This window comes from Geotrypetes seraphini, chromosome 6 (assembly GCF_902459505.1).
Source record: "Geotrypetes seraphini chromosome 6, aGeoSer1.1, whole genome shotgun sequence".
NCBI classification, from domain to species: domain Eukaryota; kingdom Metazoa; phylum Chordata; class Amphibia; order Gymnophiona; family Dermophiidae; genus Geotrypetes; species Geotrypetes seraphini.
The window spans coordinates 212,130,387-212,144,953 of record NC_047089.1 but is presented as its reverse complement, the minus strand read 5'-3'; the positions used below and the strand labels follow the sequence as shown (position 1 = coordinate 212,144,953).

The window sequence follows — 14,567 nt, the reverse complement described above, 5'->3', positions numbered from 1 at the left end:
TAGTGCATGATTAGCGCGTTAGCCCTTTCTGCCTATATAATAAGTCGTGGTAGAGACTCATGTGCTAATAGAAAAATTAGCACATGGCCATTAATAATGGAAATTGACAAATCAGCCATTATGCCCCTTAGTGTGTAGGAATAATCCCACATAAGGACATACTAAGGTCACTTTTTACCCCAGTTTGGTAAAAGGAACCCAAAGGGAGGGAAAGAAGAGAATATTTGTGATAAGAGTACTAAAAACAGAGACAGTGTCTGTATAAAATGCATGTTTGGTGACTGAGACGTCCTTGCACTTCCATATTTGGCCCATGCTCACCATGGCTGCACACCCCAGTGCTAATTGATGCTTGATCTCTGCTGTCGAACCACCACTGTGATCAATGAGGGACCCAAGGAAAACAAAGATATCAACCACTTCTATTTCTTCATTGTTGATCTTTGTTGACTTTCTTGTTGGCTGTATTCATGATTTTGGTCTTCTTGATGTTCAGATAAAGTCCCATCTTCTTGCTTTCTTCTTTCAGGTTCAGGGTCAATCTTATGAATTCTGCACTTCCAGTAACCCCGACCCTGACGAAGTATGAAATGTGTTGGAGGGGAACTGGTGCAGCAACGATCTTGACTAAACTAAGTCTTTGTTAGATGATTATAGAGAATGCAGACGTTTGAAATCATGAAATTTAGTTAAACACTGTATAAAAGATATATAAAGATAACATAAGTTTAAAAGGGAGCAGTAAATTACACACCTAAGAAAAGGGGAACCGGTGAGGAGTGCTGCCACGCTGATCTTATTGATCTACTTGATCGGGTGGTAATCTGAAGATCCTTGGTGTGTTCAAAAAGTAAAGTCAGCAAGAAAGTTTATGGCAGCTTGAGTAACATCTGCGCTAAGCAAGCTGTTCTACTAGTTGATGACACAAAGTTATGCAAAGTTGTTAAATCAAAAGACAACTGTAAAAAGAGGACCTTACAAGACTGGGAGACAGGGCATCCAAATGGCAAATGCCATTTAACATAAGCAAGTTGAAAGTGATACATGTAGGGAAGAGGAACCCAGATGATTCAAGGTTCTCCATTAGAAGTCATCACTCAGGAAAAGGATTTTGGTGTCATTTTGATGATACATTGAAACCTCTGCTCAGTGTGCCGTACTCATTAATAAAGCAAATAGAATGTTTGGAAACTAGGCCCTTTTTACAATGTTGCCATGGTAAATACACCGAAGCCCATTCAATTCCTATGGGCTTTGGTACATTTACCGCAGCAGCTTTGTTATCTCAGCTTTGTAAAAGGGGCCTTAAGTAGTAAATTTAAAGTAAATTGGAGATATTTCGTCCCTCAACGTGGAGTGAACCTCTGGCCATTTTAGAAAACAATTGAAGACCTATCTTTTTTCTAAATATTTGACTGTTTAATGAATCATCTTATTTCATGTAACAGGTTTACTTTTATAACTTTTTGTAAACCGCGTGAACTTCTGGTTACACGGTCAGTATGCACAATGTTATGTTATGTTATGAATTTGCCAGAGAATGTGGTAACAGCAGTTAGCTTAGCAGAGATTAAAAAAAAAGGTTTGGCAGAGTTCATAAAAGAAAATTCCATAGACCATTAGGTTGGTCTTGGGAAAATCCATAGCTTATTCTAGGGATAATCATCATAAAATCTGCTTCAATTTTTTGGAATCTTGTCAGGTACCTGTGACGTGGATTGGCCACTGCTGGAAAGATGGACTCAATGGACCTTCAGTTGGTCCCAATATGGTGATGCTTATGTATAGAGGAGAAAGTCGATCTATAAAGGCGTTTTAACTTCATCATAAATTAAGTTGAAGCAATCAACTCCAAACTACCAATGACCTGTAAATAAGACTACTGTGCTCTTGAACTTTGGGTTTCAGATACCAGAGCCACCAGGCCTCATATATTTGATAAATCCTATTCCATACCTTATCCTATCTGCACAAAATTTCCTTCCACGACAGCCTATACTTACCCCATGCTGGCAAGGATACATAAACAGCTGTTGGTTTGAGGACGGTGGTTTTGTACCACTTCCTAAGGAATTTAGCTCCAAGCCAGAGAGCTCCTGTCCCTCCTGGAGTCTGAATGCCACCTGCCTTACTTGCAATAAGAAGACAAATAATAAATCACACAATGTTCATTCAGGCCCACACACTCTTGTGGCATTGCAGTACAAAATTGTATGTAAAGCAAAACACAATAAGATGACAAGTCCTTTTGGAATGTTATATTGCGTGGAGGCCCAATATAACAACTGGGGTGAAAATTCAAACAAAGAAAGTTCCCAAAGGACTTTAAACTAACAAAAGGAAACAAAAAACAAAATGAAAATGCCTTTAAACCTCGAAGGTGCTCAGAACCAATATATGGTAAGAAAGTGACCAAACCGGGGCAACAACCCCTGTAAGGGCTTTCAAAGAGTCTATCGTTGCACCATCCTCAAACGGTAGAAAGGTATTTAAATTTTGATGAATATCTTTTTTTCTTCTTTTTTCTATTAAATGCAATCGGTCTAGAAGTGAAGATTCAGGAAGTTGTTGAACATCTAGCATGGGGGTTCTCTGAAGAAGCCTGTCGGCGAAACGCGTTAGGACCCACCTGTACCTGCTGTAGCAAGTTGGCTTCCTAAATACTCACAGTTAAGTTTTGCCTACTTTGAGGATCATAGTTTTCACTTAAGTATTGGACATTTTAAATGGACATTTAATAGAAAAACAGAAGAAAAAAAAGTAAAAATAAGATAATTCATCAAAATTTAATAATACCTTTCTACCGTTTGATGGATGGTGCAATGATAGACTCTTTGAAAGCTCTTACAGGGGTTGTTGCCCCGGTTTGGTCACTTTCTTACCATATATTGGTTCTGAGCACTTCGAGGTTTAAAGGCATTTTCATGTTTGTTTTTTGTTTCCTTTTTGTTATATTACGTGTGAGGGCCATTTTTGATACAATGTCTGAATTCGAGTTTGGATGTTTTACAGACGATACACAGAAATCCAGTACCAAACATGCTCAATTTCAAAACTTCTATCCTGTTTTTGTTGAAAATGGCCTTTTTCAGATGTGTGTATTTTTTCAATCCATTTTATGAAAAAAAAAAAAAAAACCCATATCCAAAAAAAAAGTACAAAACATAGCCATTGGGATATACTATAGAAGGGGCTAGCATTTTTAGTAAATTGGCCACACAGACATTACAGCAGCAGGCACTGCAGTGAATGTCACATAAAAGGTCCCAGGTACTACACCTCACCATAACCCTCTTATTATTGTATGGTGAGCCCTCCAAAAACCCAACGAAAACAAACTGGATCCAACTGTACAGCACACCAATAGCCCTTATGACTACAGATTTCACCTATATTGGGTTTTTATAGTGGGCTCACACCTTCCACCACAGTCTAGTACCGTATTTTCACTCTATACCGCGCACCCGTGTAAAACGCGCACACGGGTATAACGCGCGGGAAACTGTAATTTATGTAAATAAATTTTTATATACCCGCGCACCACCCGTATACCACGCATACCGCCCCGACTCTCCCGTGCCGCCCGACTCTCCTCTGGCCACCCTGACTCTCCTTTCGCCCGCCCCGACTCTCCTCTGGCCGCCCCGACTCCTCCTTTCGCCCGCCCCGACTCTCTCTCTGGCCGCCCCGACTCTCACTTTTGCCCGCCCCGACTCTCCTCTCCCCCTTGAAGTCCTGTCCCCACCCTGAAAGCCATGATGCCCCCCCGACGTCCGATTTCACCCCCCCCGCAGGACCGCTCGCACCCCCACCCCGAAGGACCGCTCGCACACGCACCCCACCCCGAGGACCGCTCGCACCCCCACAGCCTCCCCCCCCAATCTGCTAGAACTGGGCATAACATCTGCAACTGGCATACAGACATCTTTGGGGGAGGGGTGTCAGAGACCACTGGGGGAGTGTGTGGGGGGGGTCATGTCTACATCCCACCTTTGTTCATCTGGTCAGTTTGGGCACTTTTTGGCATTTACTGTTAAAATAGGTCTAGCTCCAAGCATCCAAATTGTGCCCTGAATATATTCTAAAATGTTTATGATAGAAAAATGTCTAAAATCATAAGACCGCCCTAGTCCTGCCCATACTATGCCTCTAACACGCCCCCTTAAGAACAGCATAGAAATCCGTCTAGAAAAAAATGTTTTGAAAATAGTGAATTGGATGGATTTGGCAAGAAAAAAACATCCATCTGCTCCTTTACTGCTGCTATTTTTGGACATCCTTTTTTTATTTAAACGAGCCCCATAATGTCCTATGTATTTGATAGTTTTTGATTTTACTGTGTAATCCCCTTAGGACATGAAATAATTGGAATGACAAATTATAAGTCTTAATAAAAAACAAGTTAGATATTAAGAAATATGAATCAGGTTAACTGCTTCTCTAATCCTTTCTGCTTGGTGTAAAAGAAATGCTTACCAGTGATACTAAACAAATACAAATATACAGCCAAAATCATACCTTTCCACCGCTCTTGTTGTGATTTGTAGCTTGCCTCCAGGAGATTGGGAGGAGGGGTTGTCATTTGACACCACTCCCCCTACCTAGGGTTACCAGGCATCTTTTTAGAGAAATGTCTGGGTTCCTGGACAGACTTTCCAAAACCCGGCAGTATGTTCTAGGCCAGTGGTTCCCAACCCTGTCCTGGAGGAGCACCAGCCAGTCAGGTTTTCAGGATAGCCCTAATGAATATGCATGAAAGAGATTTGCATGTAATGAAGATGATGGGAATGCAGATCTGCATTAGGCCTATCCCAAAAAACCCAACTGGCTAGTAGTCCTCCGGGACAGGGTTGGGGACCGCTGCTCTAGGCCCTCCAGACATGGCTGGAGCTCGTTGGGGAAAGAAGATGAGGCTTTGAGGAAGAATGATGACAGACATTGGTGCTTAGAAGGTGGGTTGGAGTTGGGATTTGAGCCTGGATTTGAATACTACCAAAGATGGAGAAAGAGACAATGCGGAGACTAGGTGGGCCTCTAAAAGAATTCTTATTTTGATGACAACTTCTTTGAATTCTATGTTTTTCTTTCAAATTGGATTTTAATTTTAAATGGTTTTGGAATATCAGATCTACTGTATATACTTAAATATAAACAGATTTTTGGGCCAAAAAATTGCCCAAAAGTGGAGGTTTCTATTCAAGCCACTATCTCACCACCAGCATAGCTGTCCTGTACCCCGCTGAACTCCAACATTGCTTTCCTCCTAGTGTTCCTTACTGCTCTCCAGTGTCACTAACCTGCATAAAGGCCTACCCTCTAAGCTGTTATTTACAAGGCACACCCCCTCCCCACACCCACTATCCACAATACATGCCCTCCCACAGCCGCTGTCCTCCATTCACCCCTCCCCCCATGGCATTGAGCTTACCTGTTAGTGCCACAGCCACTGGTCTGCTGTATGTTAGAACATAAGAATTTCTGCTGCTGAATCAAACTAGTGATCCATCATGCCCAGCAGTCCGCTCACACAATGGCCCTTAGGTCAAAGACCAGTGCCCTGAGACTAGGTTTACCTGCGTACGTTCTAGTTCACCAGGAACTTCTCTTTGTCTTGAATCCCTAGAGAGTGTTTTCCCCTATAACAGCCTCCAGAAGAGTGTTCCAGTTTTCCACCACTCTCTGGGTGAAGAACTTCCTTACGTCTGTACGGAATCTATCCCCTTTTAACTTTAGAGAGTGCCCTCTTGTTCTGTCTACCTTGGAGAGGGTGAACAACCTGTCTTTATCTACTAATTCTATTCCCTTCATTATCTTGAATGTTTCGATCATGTCCCCTCTCAGTCTCCTCTTTTCAAGGGAGAAGAGGCCCAGTTTCTCTAATCTCTTGCTGTATGGCAACTCCTCCAGCCTCTTAGTAGCCTTTTAGTAGCTATTCTCTGGACCTTCATGTATGGAGATCAGTACTGGACGCAGTACTCCAGGTGGGGGCATACCATGGCCCAGTACAACGGCATGATAACTTTTTCCGATCTGTTTGTGATCCCATTCTTAATCATTCCTAGCATTCTGTTCACCCTTTTTGCTGCTGCCGCACATTGTGCAGACGGCTTCATTGACTTGTCGACTAGTACTCCCAAGTCTCTCTCCTGAGGGGTCTCTCCAAGTATTGCAACAGACATCCTGTGTTCATGTATAAGATTTTTGTTACCGACATGCATCACCTTACACTTATCCACGTTAAACTCATTTGCCATGTCGTGGCCCGTTTCTTGTGCGTGTTTATGTCATGTTGCAGGTCTTCGCCATCCTCCTGCGTCTTCACTACTCTGAATAACTTCGTATCATCTGTAAATTTAATCACCTCACTCATCCTACCAATTTCCAGGTCGTTTATAAATATGTTGAAGAGCACAGGTCCAAGCACAGAACTCTGCTGCACTCCACTCGTGATGCTTTTCCAGTCCGAGTATTGTCCATTTACCCCCACTCTCTGTTTCCTATCCACTAGCCAGTTTTTAATCCACATGAGTATTTCACCCTCGATTCCATGGCTCGCAATTTTTCAAAGTAGTAATTCATGCTGAACCTTGTCAAATGCCTTCTGAAAAACCAGATATACAATGTCGACCAGGTCACTAAACTAAACTAAAACTAAACTAAACCTTGGGTTTATATACCGCACCATCTCCACGAATGCGGAGCTCGGCACGGTTTACAGGAAGAAAGATGAGAGAGGAACTACAGTGGAGAGATTAAAGAGTTAGGTGTAAAAGGGGAAGGTGAGAGGCCTAAGAGGGGGGAAGTGTTACAGTTTTGAGAATAGCCAGGTTTTTAGGTGTTTGTCACCCTTGTCTATCTGCCTGTTTACTCCCTTGAAGAAGTGCAGCAAGTTTGTCAAGCAATATCTTCCTTTGCTGAACCTATGCTGGCTGGTCCTCATCAGATTGTGTCCGTCAAGGTGATCAATGATGCGGTCCTTTATCAGCACCTCTACCATCTTTCCTGGTACCGAGGTCAGACTCACCGGTCTGTAGTTTCCCGGATCTCCCCTCGAACCTTTCTTGAAGATCAGCGTAACATTTGCCACTTTCCATTCTTCTGGAATCCTTCCTGATTTGATCGACATATTGGCTATTAGTTGAAGCAGTTCAGCTATAGCCCCTTTCAGTTCCTTGATTACCCTCAGATGTATGCCATCCGGTCCTGGGGATTTAGCGTTTTTAAGCCTATCAATCTGCCTGCATACCTCTTCTAGACTTACCGTCAATCCTGTCAGTTTCCCTTTCGGCTTCCAGTATGTTGTGTATATCCTCTTCAGTAAATACAGACGCAAAAAATGTGTTCAGTTTGTTGGCGATGGCTTTGTCCTCCTTTAGCACTCCCTATATTCCATGGTCATCCAACGGCCCCACCGCTTCCTTCGCGGGTCGTTTCCCCTTAATATAGCGAAAGAACGGCTTGAAGTTTTTTGCCTCCTTGGCTATTTTTTCCTCATAGTCTCTTTTGGCCCCTCTTACCGCCTTATGGCACCTGCATTGATGTTTGTGCTTTTTCCAGTTTTCATCTGTTTTTTACCTTTTCCATTCCTTAAACGAAGTCTTCTTGTCTCTGATCACTTCCTTCACCACTACAGTGAGCCACATTGGTTCCTTGTTCTTTTTCCTCTTGGATCCGTTGTTGATACGCGGTATACATATATTTTGTACCTCGGTGACTGTGTCCTTAAAAAGGGACCTTGCTTGCTCTAGCGTTTTTACAGTGCTTATCCTCTTCTTAATCTTCTTCCCCCACCATGAGTCTCATCCCTTCATAAATCCCTTTTCGGAAGTTCAGTGCCGTGGCCATCGTTCTAGATCGACGTTTTGCCCCTGTGCCCAGATTGAAGCAGATCATATTGTGATCACTGCTTCCCAGCATCCCTTTTACTTCTACACCTTGCGCCGAACCTCGTAGTCCATTTAGAATTAAGTCCAGAATTGCATTTCCTTTGTATTTTCCTTGACAAGTTGTTCCAGGAAGCAATCGCCTAAAGCATCCAGGAACTTAATCTCCCTACTGCAGCCAGAGGTGCCTAGATTCCAGTCTATCCCCGGATAATTGAAGTCATCCTTGAAAACTGCGTTACTTCCCTTACAGTTGCGTTTAATCTTGTCCGTCATTTCTCCATCAATTTCTTCGGACTGCCCTGGTGGTCAGTAGTAGATGCTGATCTTTTGTTTCCATTTCATTTGTTCCCGGAATTTTGACCCTTACAGACTCTTACCTTATTTTTCATTTCCAGTGTGTTCTCTCCAGTAGACTCAATTCCCTCTTTGATGTATAGGGCAATAACCCCACCTTTTTGACCTACTCTGTCTCTGCGGTATAGCTTGTATCCCGGTAACACAGTGTTCCAGATGTTTTACTCGTTCCACCATGTTTCTGTGTTGCCGATGATGTCAAGGTTATTTTTTTTGTGCCATAGCTTCCAATTCCTCCATCTTATTCCTTAGGCTCCTTGCGTTCATGTACATACACTTGAGTTTGCGGCCTGTTACTTTCTTGCATTTCCTTCCCTATTGTGTCCCTTTCGATCCATCAGGATTTCTGTCTTGCCTATGATCCGGTGAGTCTTCCCCGCTATCTTCCTGCACAGTGTCCTCTGGGTATACCGGTTCCTGAACCATCGACTCTTGGTCAATTGTTGGCTTTCCCCTTCTTCCTAGTTTGGTCTGGTGCGGGGGGTGACGGGACTAAATCACGCGAGACAATGGCGCGCAGACAACTGAGCGCATGGTTGACAGCGCGCCGAAGAAAAGCACTATTTTAAAGGGCTCCGATGGGGGGTGGGGGGGAACTCCCCACTTTACTTAACAGACATTGCGCTGGCGTTGTGGGGGGTTTGGGGGGTTGTAACCCCCCACATTATACTTAAAACTGAACTTTTTCCCTAAAAAACAGGCAAAAAGTTTGGTTTCAAGTATAATGAGGGGGGTTACAACCCCCCAAACCCCCCACAACGCCAGCGCGATGTCTGTTAAGTAAAATAGGGGGGTTCCCCACCAACAACCCCCGTCGGAACCCTTTAAAATAGTGCTTTTCTTCGGCGCGCCGTCAACCTTGCACTCAGTTGTCGGCGCGCCGTTGTCTCGCACGATTTTGTCTATGAACCGGTGCAGGGCCTTAAACAGGAGCCAGCAGACCTTGAGCATGTGCAGATGCTCATGGCCCCACACCAGATTAGCATATAAAGTCAGAGTCAGCCGCAGCAGCAGCAGATTTTTTCAGTGCTGGGGCAGTGATGAAGGACACCGACTGTGCACAGACCCTGCTTGTGGATGGTGAGGGGAAGGTAGGTAAGCAGCCTTGCACGCTATTGCAAATTAGACTGGCACAGTGTGTGTATCATAAATGTTATCGAGTTGGAGGAGTTTGGGATAGTATTGGCCCTTGAAAGAAGATAAAATGCCTGGTGGAAGGAGGGAGGAGATTAAAAAAGAAAGACAGTAGAGAAGGAAAGGTTGAGGAAGGGCAAACCAACTCCCATTCCCCTATGGCAGGGGTAGGGAACTTCGGTCCTCGAGAGCTGTACTCCAGTCGGGTTTTCAGGATTTCCCCAATGAATATGGATGAGATCTATTTTCAATGCATATTCATTGGGGAAATCAGTTCTCGAGGACCGGAGTTCCCTACCCCTGCCCTATAGGCGTGGATGACCAATCTACTACTATCCATTCCTCACTCCTTTCCTCCACTGATTAGGTCATCACTCCATTTAGAATTTCCCTTCCCCCACAGGATGTGAGCTACAGTCCTATCAAAAAGTAATGTTATCATCCTTCTAATGAGACACACAACACTTAAGCTAGCATTTTATGGAATGCATTACCATCTGATATTAGGATAATCTTGGATTATTTTTAGTTTAGGCATAGTGTTAAAAACTTGTTTTATTTCCCTACGGCATTTTGTACAGTTTGAGGAGTGTGCACTGCAATTTTTTTTGTTCTATTTTCTGGTTTTGCACTAATGAAAACATTTAAAGTTTTAAAAATGTGTTAAAAACTTATGGCAAGGATGTCTAGTCTTTGTAGACTGGCTCACCAGGATCACCCAAATTTCTGATCTCAGTCAACTTTTTTCCTCCTTTATGGAGGGGAAAAGGGGTCATCTCAGTTTATAATCGGATCGGTTTATATTTGAGTCTATAAGGTACTCTGAAATTACCTAGGCCAGGACTTTGCATAGATCAATATCCCTTTCTGACAATAACTAATATTCCATGCATAAAACTCAGCAGGAAAGTGCAACTACCTGTGACAGAAGGCAGAAAAATGGGTCTAGAGACTCCTTATCACTCAGCCTACTGAAATATGCTACATTTTACTTTTATAATCATACAAACATTCTTGGTTCTCACAAATACATGACAGTCCTGCAAAGTATACTATAATTATCAGTAAGATGACAAATTTTTCTGTTGTCATTGTCTGTGTCATTTATGGGAAAGTTCAAGGTTGCATTTATTTGATTTACTGCCTAAAACAAGGTCAGCAAGGCAGTGTACAGTCCAATAAAAAGTGAAAAAAAGAAAGGAAAACAAATACAATATGTCAAAAGTAAGACAGATTTGAGGATAAAAAATTGGAACAAAGGGGCTATCTTAAAAATTCACTTTCCCTCCCAATATCTAGGATAGTATCAATCTCCTCCTTAAGGGCAGAAATAGGATCTTTCAGGAGTGGTATCATGTTTCCCTGAAAATAAGCCCTTGTCACCGGCAGCAGCGCTTCCCAGCCCCTCCCCACTGACCCTTCCATCTCTCCCATCTGAACCCCGACCATGAGAATGAAATACCTGGTAACAAATGGCTGCATCGCGACCTTCTCATGTCTAGGAGTTCCATGTGCCACGTTGATGATGATATCATCAGTGATGCAGCAGAGGAACACCCGGGCATGAGAAGGCTGCGATGAAGCTTGTGCTGCCGACGCTGCTGTTTGTTACCAGGTATTTCGGTCTCGCGGTCAGGGTTCGGATGGGAGGGAGATATGAAAGGGTCGGGGGGGGGGGTGCAGCAGTGGCGGGAGATGGTAGGGATAGAAAGATGCTGCATGGAGAGTGGAGGATAGAAGCTGCAAGGGTTCTGCTGCACAGGGGGATGGGAGGGATAGTTGAGAGGGGAGGAAAGATGCTGCACATGTGGGGGAAAGGAAAGAGGAAGAATTGGGGTGAAGGAGAAGAAGGGAGAGATGATCATTGTAGATGAAAAAAAATAAGACCTATCCAGAAAATATGACTTAGTGCCTTTTTTGGCCCAAAATTACTATAAGACAGTGTCTTAGTTTTGGGGAAACACGGTATATGAAGATTTTTTATTTTGCTTTATTCATTTTGTATGTGGGGTTTTTTTTCCCATGCGGGATGAATGTCATCAAGAGTGTGCACTGTTCCTAGCATGCACACTATTAGCAAAGAGTGTGCACTCTCGTCCCGATAGTACACATGCAAGAACCATTACCTATGCCACACTCTTGGGAAAAGTGTGTACGTTCTTTGTCAATACTGTGAACTCTTTTCAAAATAGTGTGAACTAGTGATTTATCCAGCAAGAAATGGCTTCCGGATGGTTAAATTGCCTGTTCGGGCCTAATGGCTAATTTTCAGTGACACTAAACCGGTTAGAGCCAAACTGAAAACCAGTTATTTTGGGGGCATTCTAGAGCAGAATCAGCCCGTGACTAGTTAAGTACCAATATTCAGTACATAACTAGCCAGGTTAACTGCATATATAGGACTGCAGAAAATCAGCATAGGTAATCCGTAGCCAGTTATGAGTGAATATTGCACTCAACTGGCTCTGTGTTGGTTGCTTCTGGAAACCCAGAAATCCAAGTGCCCAGATAGGACCCAGCATTGACAATGGCGTAGGGAGGTGGTCCACCTCAGGTGTAGAGAATTGGCTCTGCCAAACACAGTCCCCTCTTTCAAATTCCGGTTGCGGGGTGGGGGACTGGCATAGCCAACAACTGCGCACAGGGGATGCTCCAGCCACAGGACAGGGTGCAGCATCCCGGGCTCCTACCCGGCCAGGTATACCACTAAGCATCGAATTTCTGGGTTTGTTAATGGCACTCCTTAAAATTTATTTATTTCTAAAATTTATAGACCACCTATCCCTTAGCGGGTCACAGTAAAACATTCACAATAGTTCCAGACAAAATACATAAAAATCACATCTTCCGTTACAGCACAATCACATACTAGCAATATCCCTCTGAAACTGGGGAGGCAATATATTAGCAAACTATGCTACATTAAATCATCTTAATCATATTCAAGATATCCTGACCAACTTACAACATGAAATTTTGAAAAAAAAAAAAAAAAAAAAGGCCTCAACCTATAGTTCGCTGCATGTCAGATCCAAAACACTTTTTGGTTTTCTGCTTCTTTTCATTTGTTAATGACATGCAATGACACAAATATGTCACTGATATTGCCAATGACGACAGCACATCTCTACTTTGCTACCTCCCTGGAAAAGTGGGCGTGGTCACAGCCCTCACTGTACCCACAATTGCCATTTTGATATAGTGTAAGGATTGTCAAGGCATACTCTGTTCTCCAAAACAGCAACACACTCTTTGCCAAGTGCCAGCTCTGTTGCTACCCGCGTGAACTCTGGCAGTCCCAGTGTTGGCAGGTATTCGTGATGCAGAGTTGGGTCGTTGCTGATGCTCAGCTGAGTCACCTTGACAACTGGTGCTATCCACGGAAGTCCATCTTCTGACCTGCAGTCTGGAAGAGAGGAAATGAGGAGGTCATGTGATTGCAGCTCTCTAGGGTACTGCAACCAATTATTTATAGTGCTTCTCAAATAGATAACACAGGAACAGGTACCCATGCTTAACTGTGGGGTGGGGATGGAGACAGAACCTGTCCCCATGTCATTCTCTAATTAAGCTTTTTTTTTTTAGTTCAATCATCTTTATTGGTATTTTAAAATTATAACAATCAGTGCCCTATTACCAATGATATTACACAACATAATGTACATATACGGTCAATGACATAGTAATAGTAGTGAAAAATATAATCAAACAAACAAACTAGTCACTTGTGTGTAAATGACATAAGTAGATTCACAATCTTAAGTACGAAGATATGACTAACACCATGCAGTCCGTTTGAGTTATGCCTAGGCCGCACTGCGTGGAGCTGTAAATTAAGCTTGAGATTAATATCAATATGTCAAATCTTAACCCATCTTAAACAATTGACAACTGAATTCAATAATAAAAAAAAAACCTGCAAGATGATTTAAATGAACTACTGTTAAATTATATCATTTGTGTCTAGGCTGCCTTTGATATGGTAACAAGAGTTTGTTTACTGATTAGACTTCTACGATCTGCAATTTTCTTCCATCATGTGCCCAGCATCTTACTGTTACTGCAACAGATTCTTGCTTCACTGTTAAATGTTGGAAATGCTCCTCAATGGCAGCAGACACTTAGGCCCTGATTCTACATAGTGCGTCCCAATTTTAGGCAGCTGTAGGTGTCCTACAGCTGTCTAATCAGCCAATCGGGATGCACGTTTTTAAAAAAAAAAAATGCTCCCCAGGCAGGCTTTCTATATTGAAAGTCTAAGGCCTGATTCTAAGTCTAAGGCCTGATTGGCCCAGGCGCCTTAGAGCCTGGGCAAATCAGACTTTAGATTAAGTGAGGATGGGCGGACCCGCTATGCCTAAGGCCTGATTGGTCCAAGCTTCTAGAGCCTGGGCCAATCAGGCCTTACGCTTCAAAAGGATGGGCCGGGAAGGGGCGGGCTCGCCTCATTTCCACAGGATGGGCCTGCCGGCTGGACGGGCAAGTCCCGTCTGGTCAACAAGGAAAGGTTAGTTTGGTTGGGGGGAGGTTTGAGGGCTGTTAGCGTGGGGGGGGTGCGTCTTCCGGCAGGAGGGATTGGGCACCCTCCTGCCAGCGATCAGTAGTGTCGGGGGGGGGGCATCTTCTTGCAGGAGGAATTGGGCACCCTCCTGCCAGCGATCGGTAGTGTCGGGGGGGGGGCGGTCGGTATACTTATAGCATCAGAGAGATCCCTTGCCGCAATAAGTATAGCGGCCGCATCTACTTACAATGTAGACCAGCATTTTGTTGGCCTACATTGTAAGCGTCTCTTCCTCTACTAGGGAGACGCGTAGGGCCGCCTAGGTTCGCCTAAGGCCCTTAGGGGACCTTAGGTGTCTTGCGGGCCTCGCCTTCAATATAGAAAGCCTGCTTGGGGAGCATTTTTTTTTAAAAACGTGCATCCCGATTGGCTGATTAGACAGCTGTAGGACCTACAGCTGCCTAAAATCAGGACGCACTATGTAGAATCAGGGCCTTATTTTCCTGTTCAACCACTACATAGTTTATGTTCTATTCCACTGTTCTTCAACCGCTGATCTGTGGCCGCAGAAAACTCCTGCCGGTCCACGCAGGGCTGGCAATATTGATGAGCTGCAGGTTGACGCAGGGCCGGCGAGATCATGGGGAGCCTCCAACTGTGGCTTTCTCCCCCCCCCAGCAGCTATCGGTAGT

General features: G+C 43.8%; 1 protein-coding gene across 1 annotated transcript in view; it reads right to left on the bottom strand.

Moving 5' to 3' along the window:
• The window catches only part of GOT1L1 (glutamic-oxaloacetic transaminase 1 like 1), a 51,329-nt gene that overhangs the window by 26,965 nt on the left and 9,797 nt on the right, over positions 1 to 14,567 (bottom strand). Inside the window, exons 2-3 of the mRNA XM_033950036.1 lie at positions 12,549 to 12,780; positions 2,004 to 2,131 (exon numbers count right to left, since the gene is read on the bottom strand). Of these exons, the coding sequence (XP_033805927.1) occupies positions 2,004 to 2,131; positions 12,549 to 12,780 (360 nt within the window). The remainder of the gene's footprint in view (positions 1 to 2,003; positions 2,132 to 12,548; positions 12,781 to 14,567) is intronic.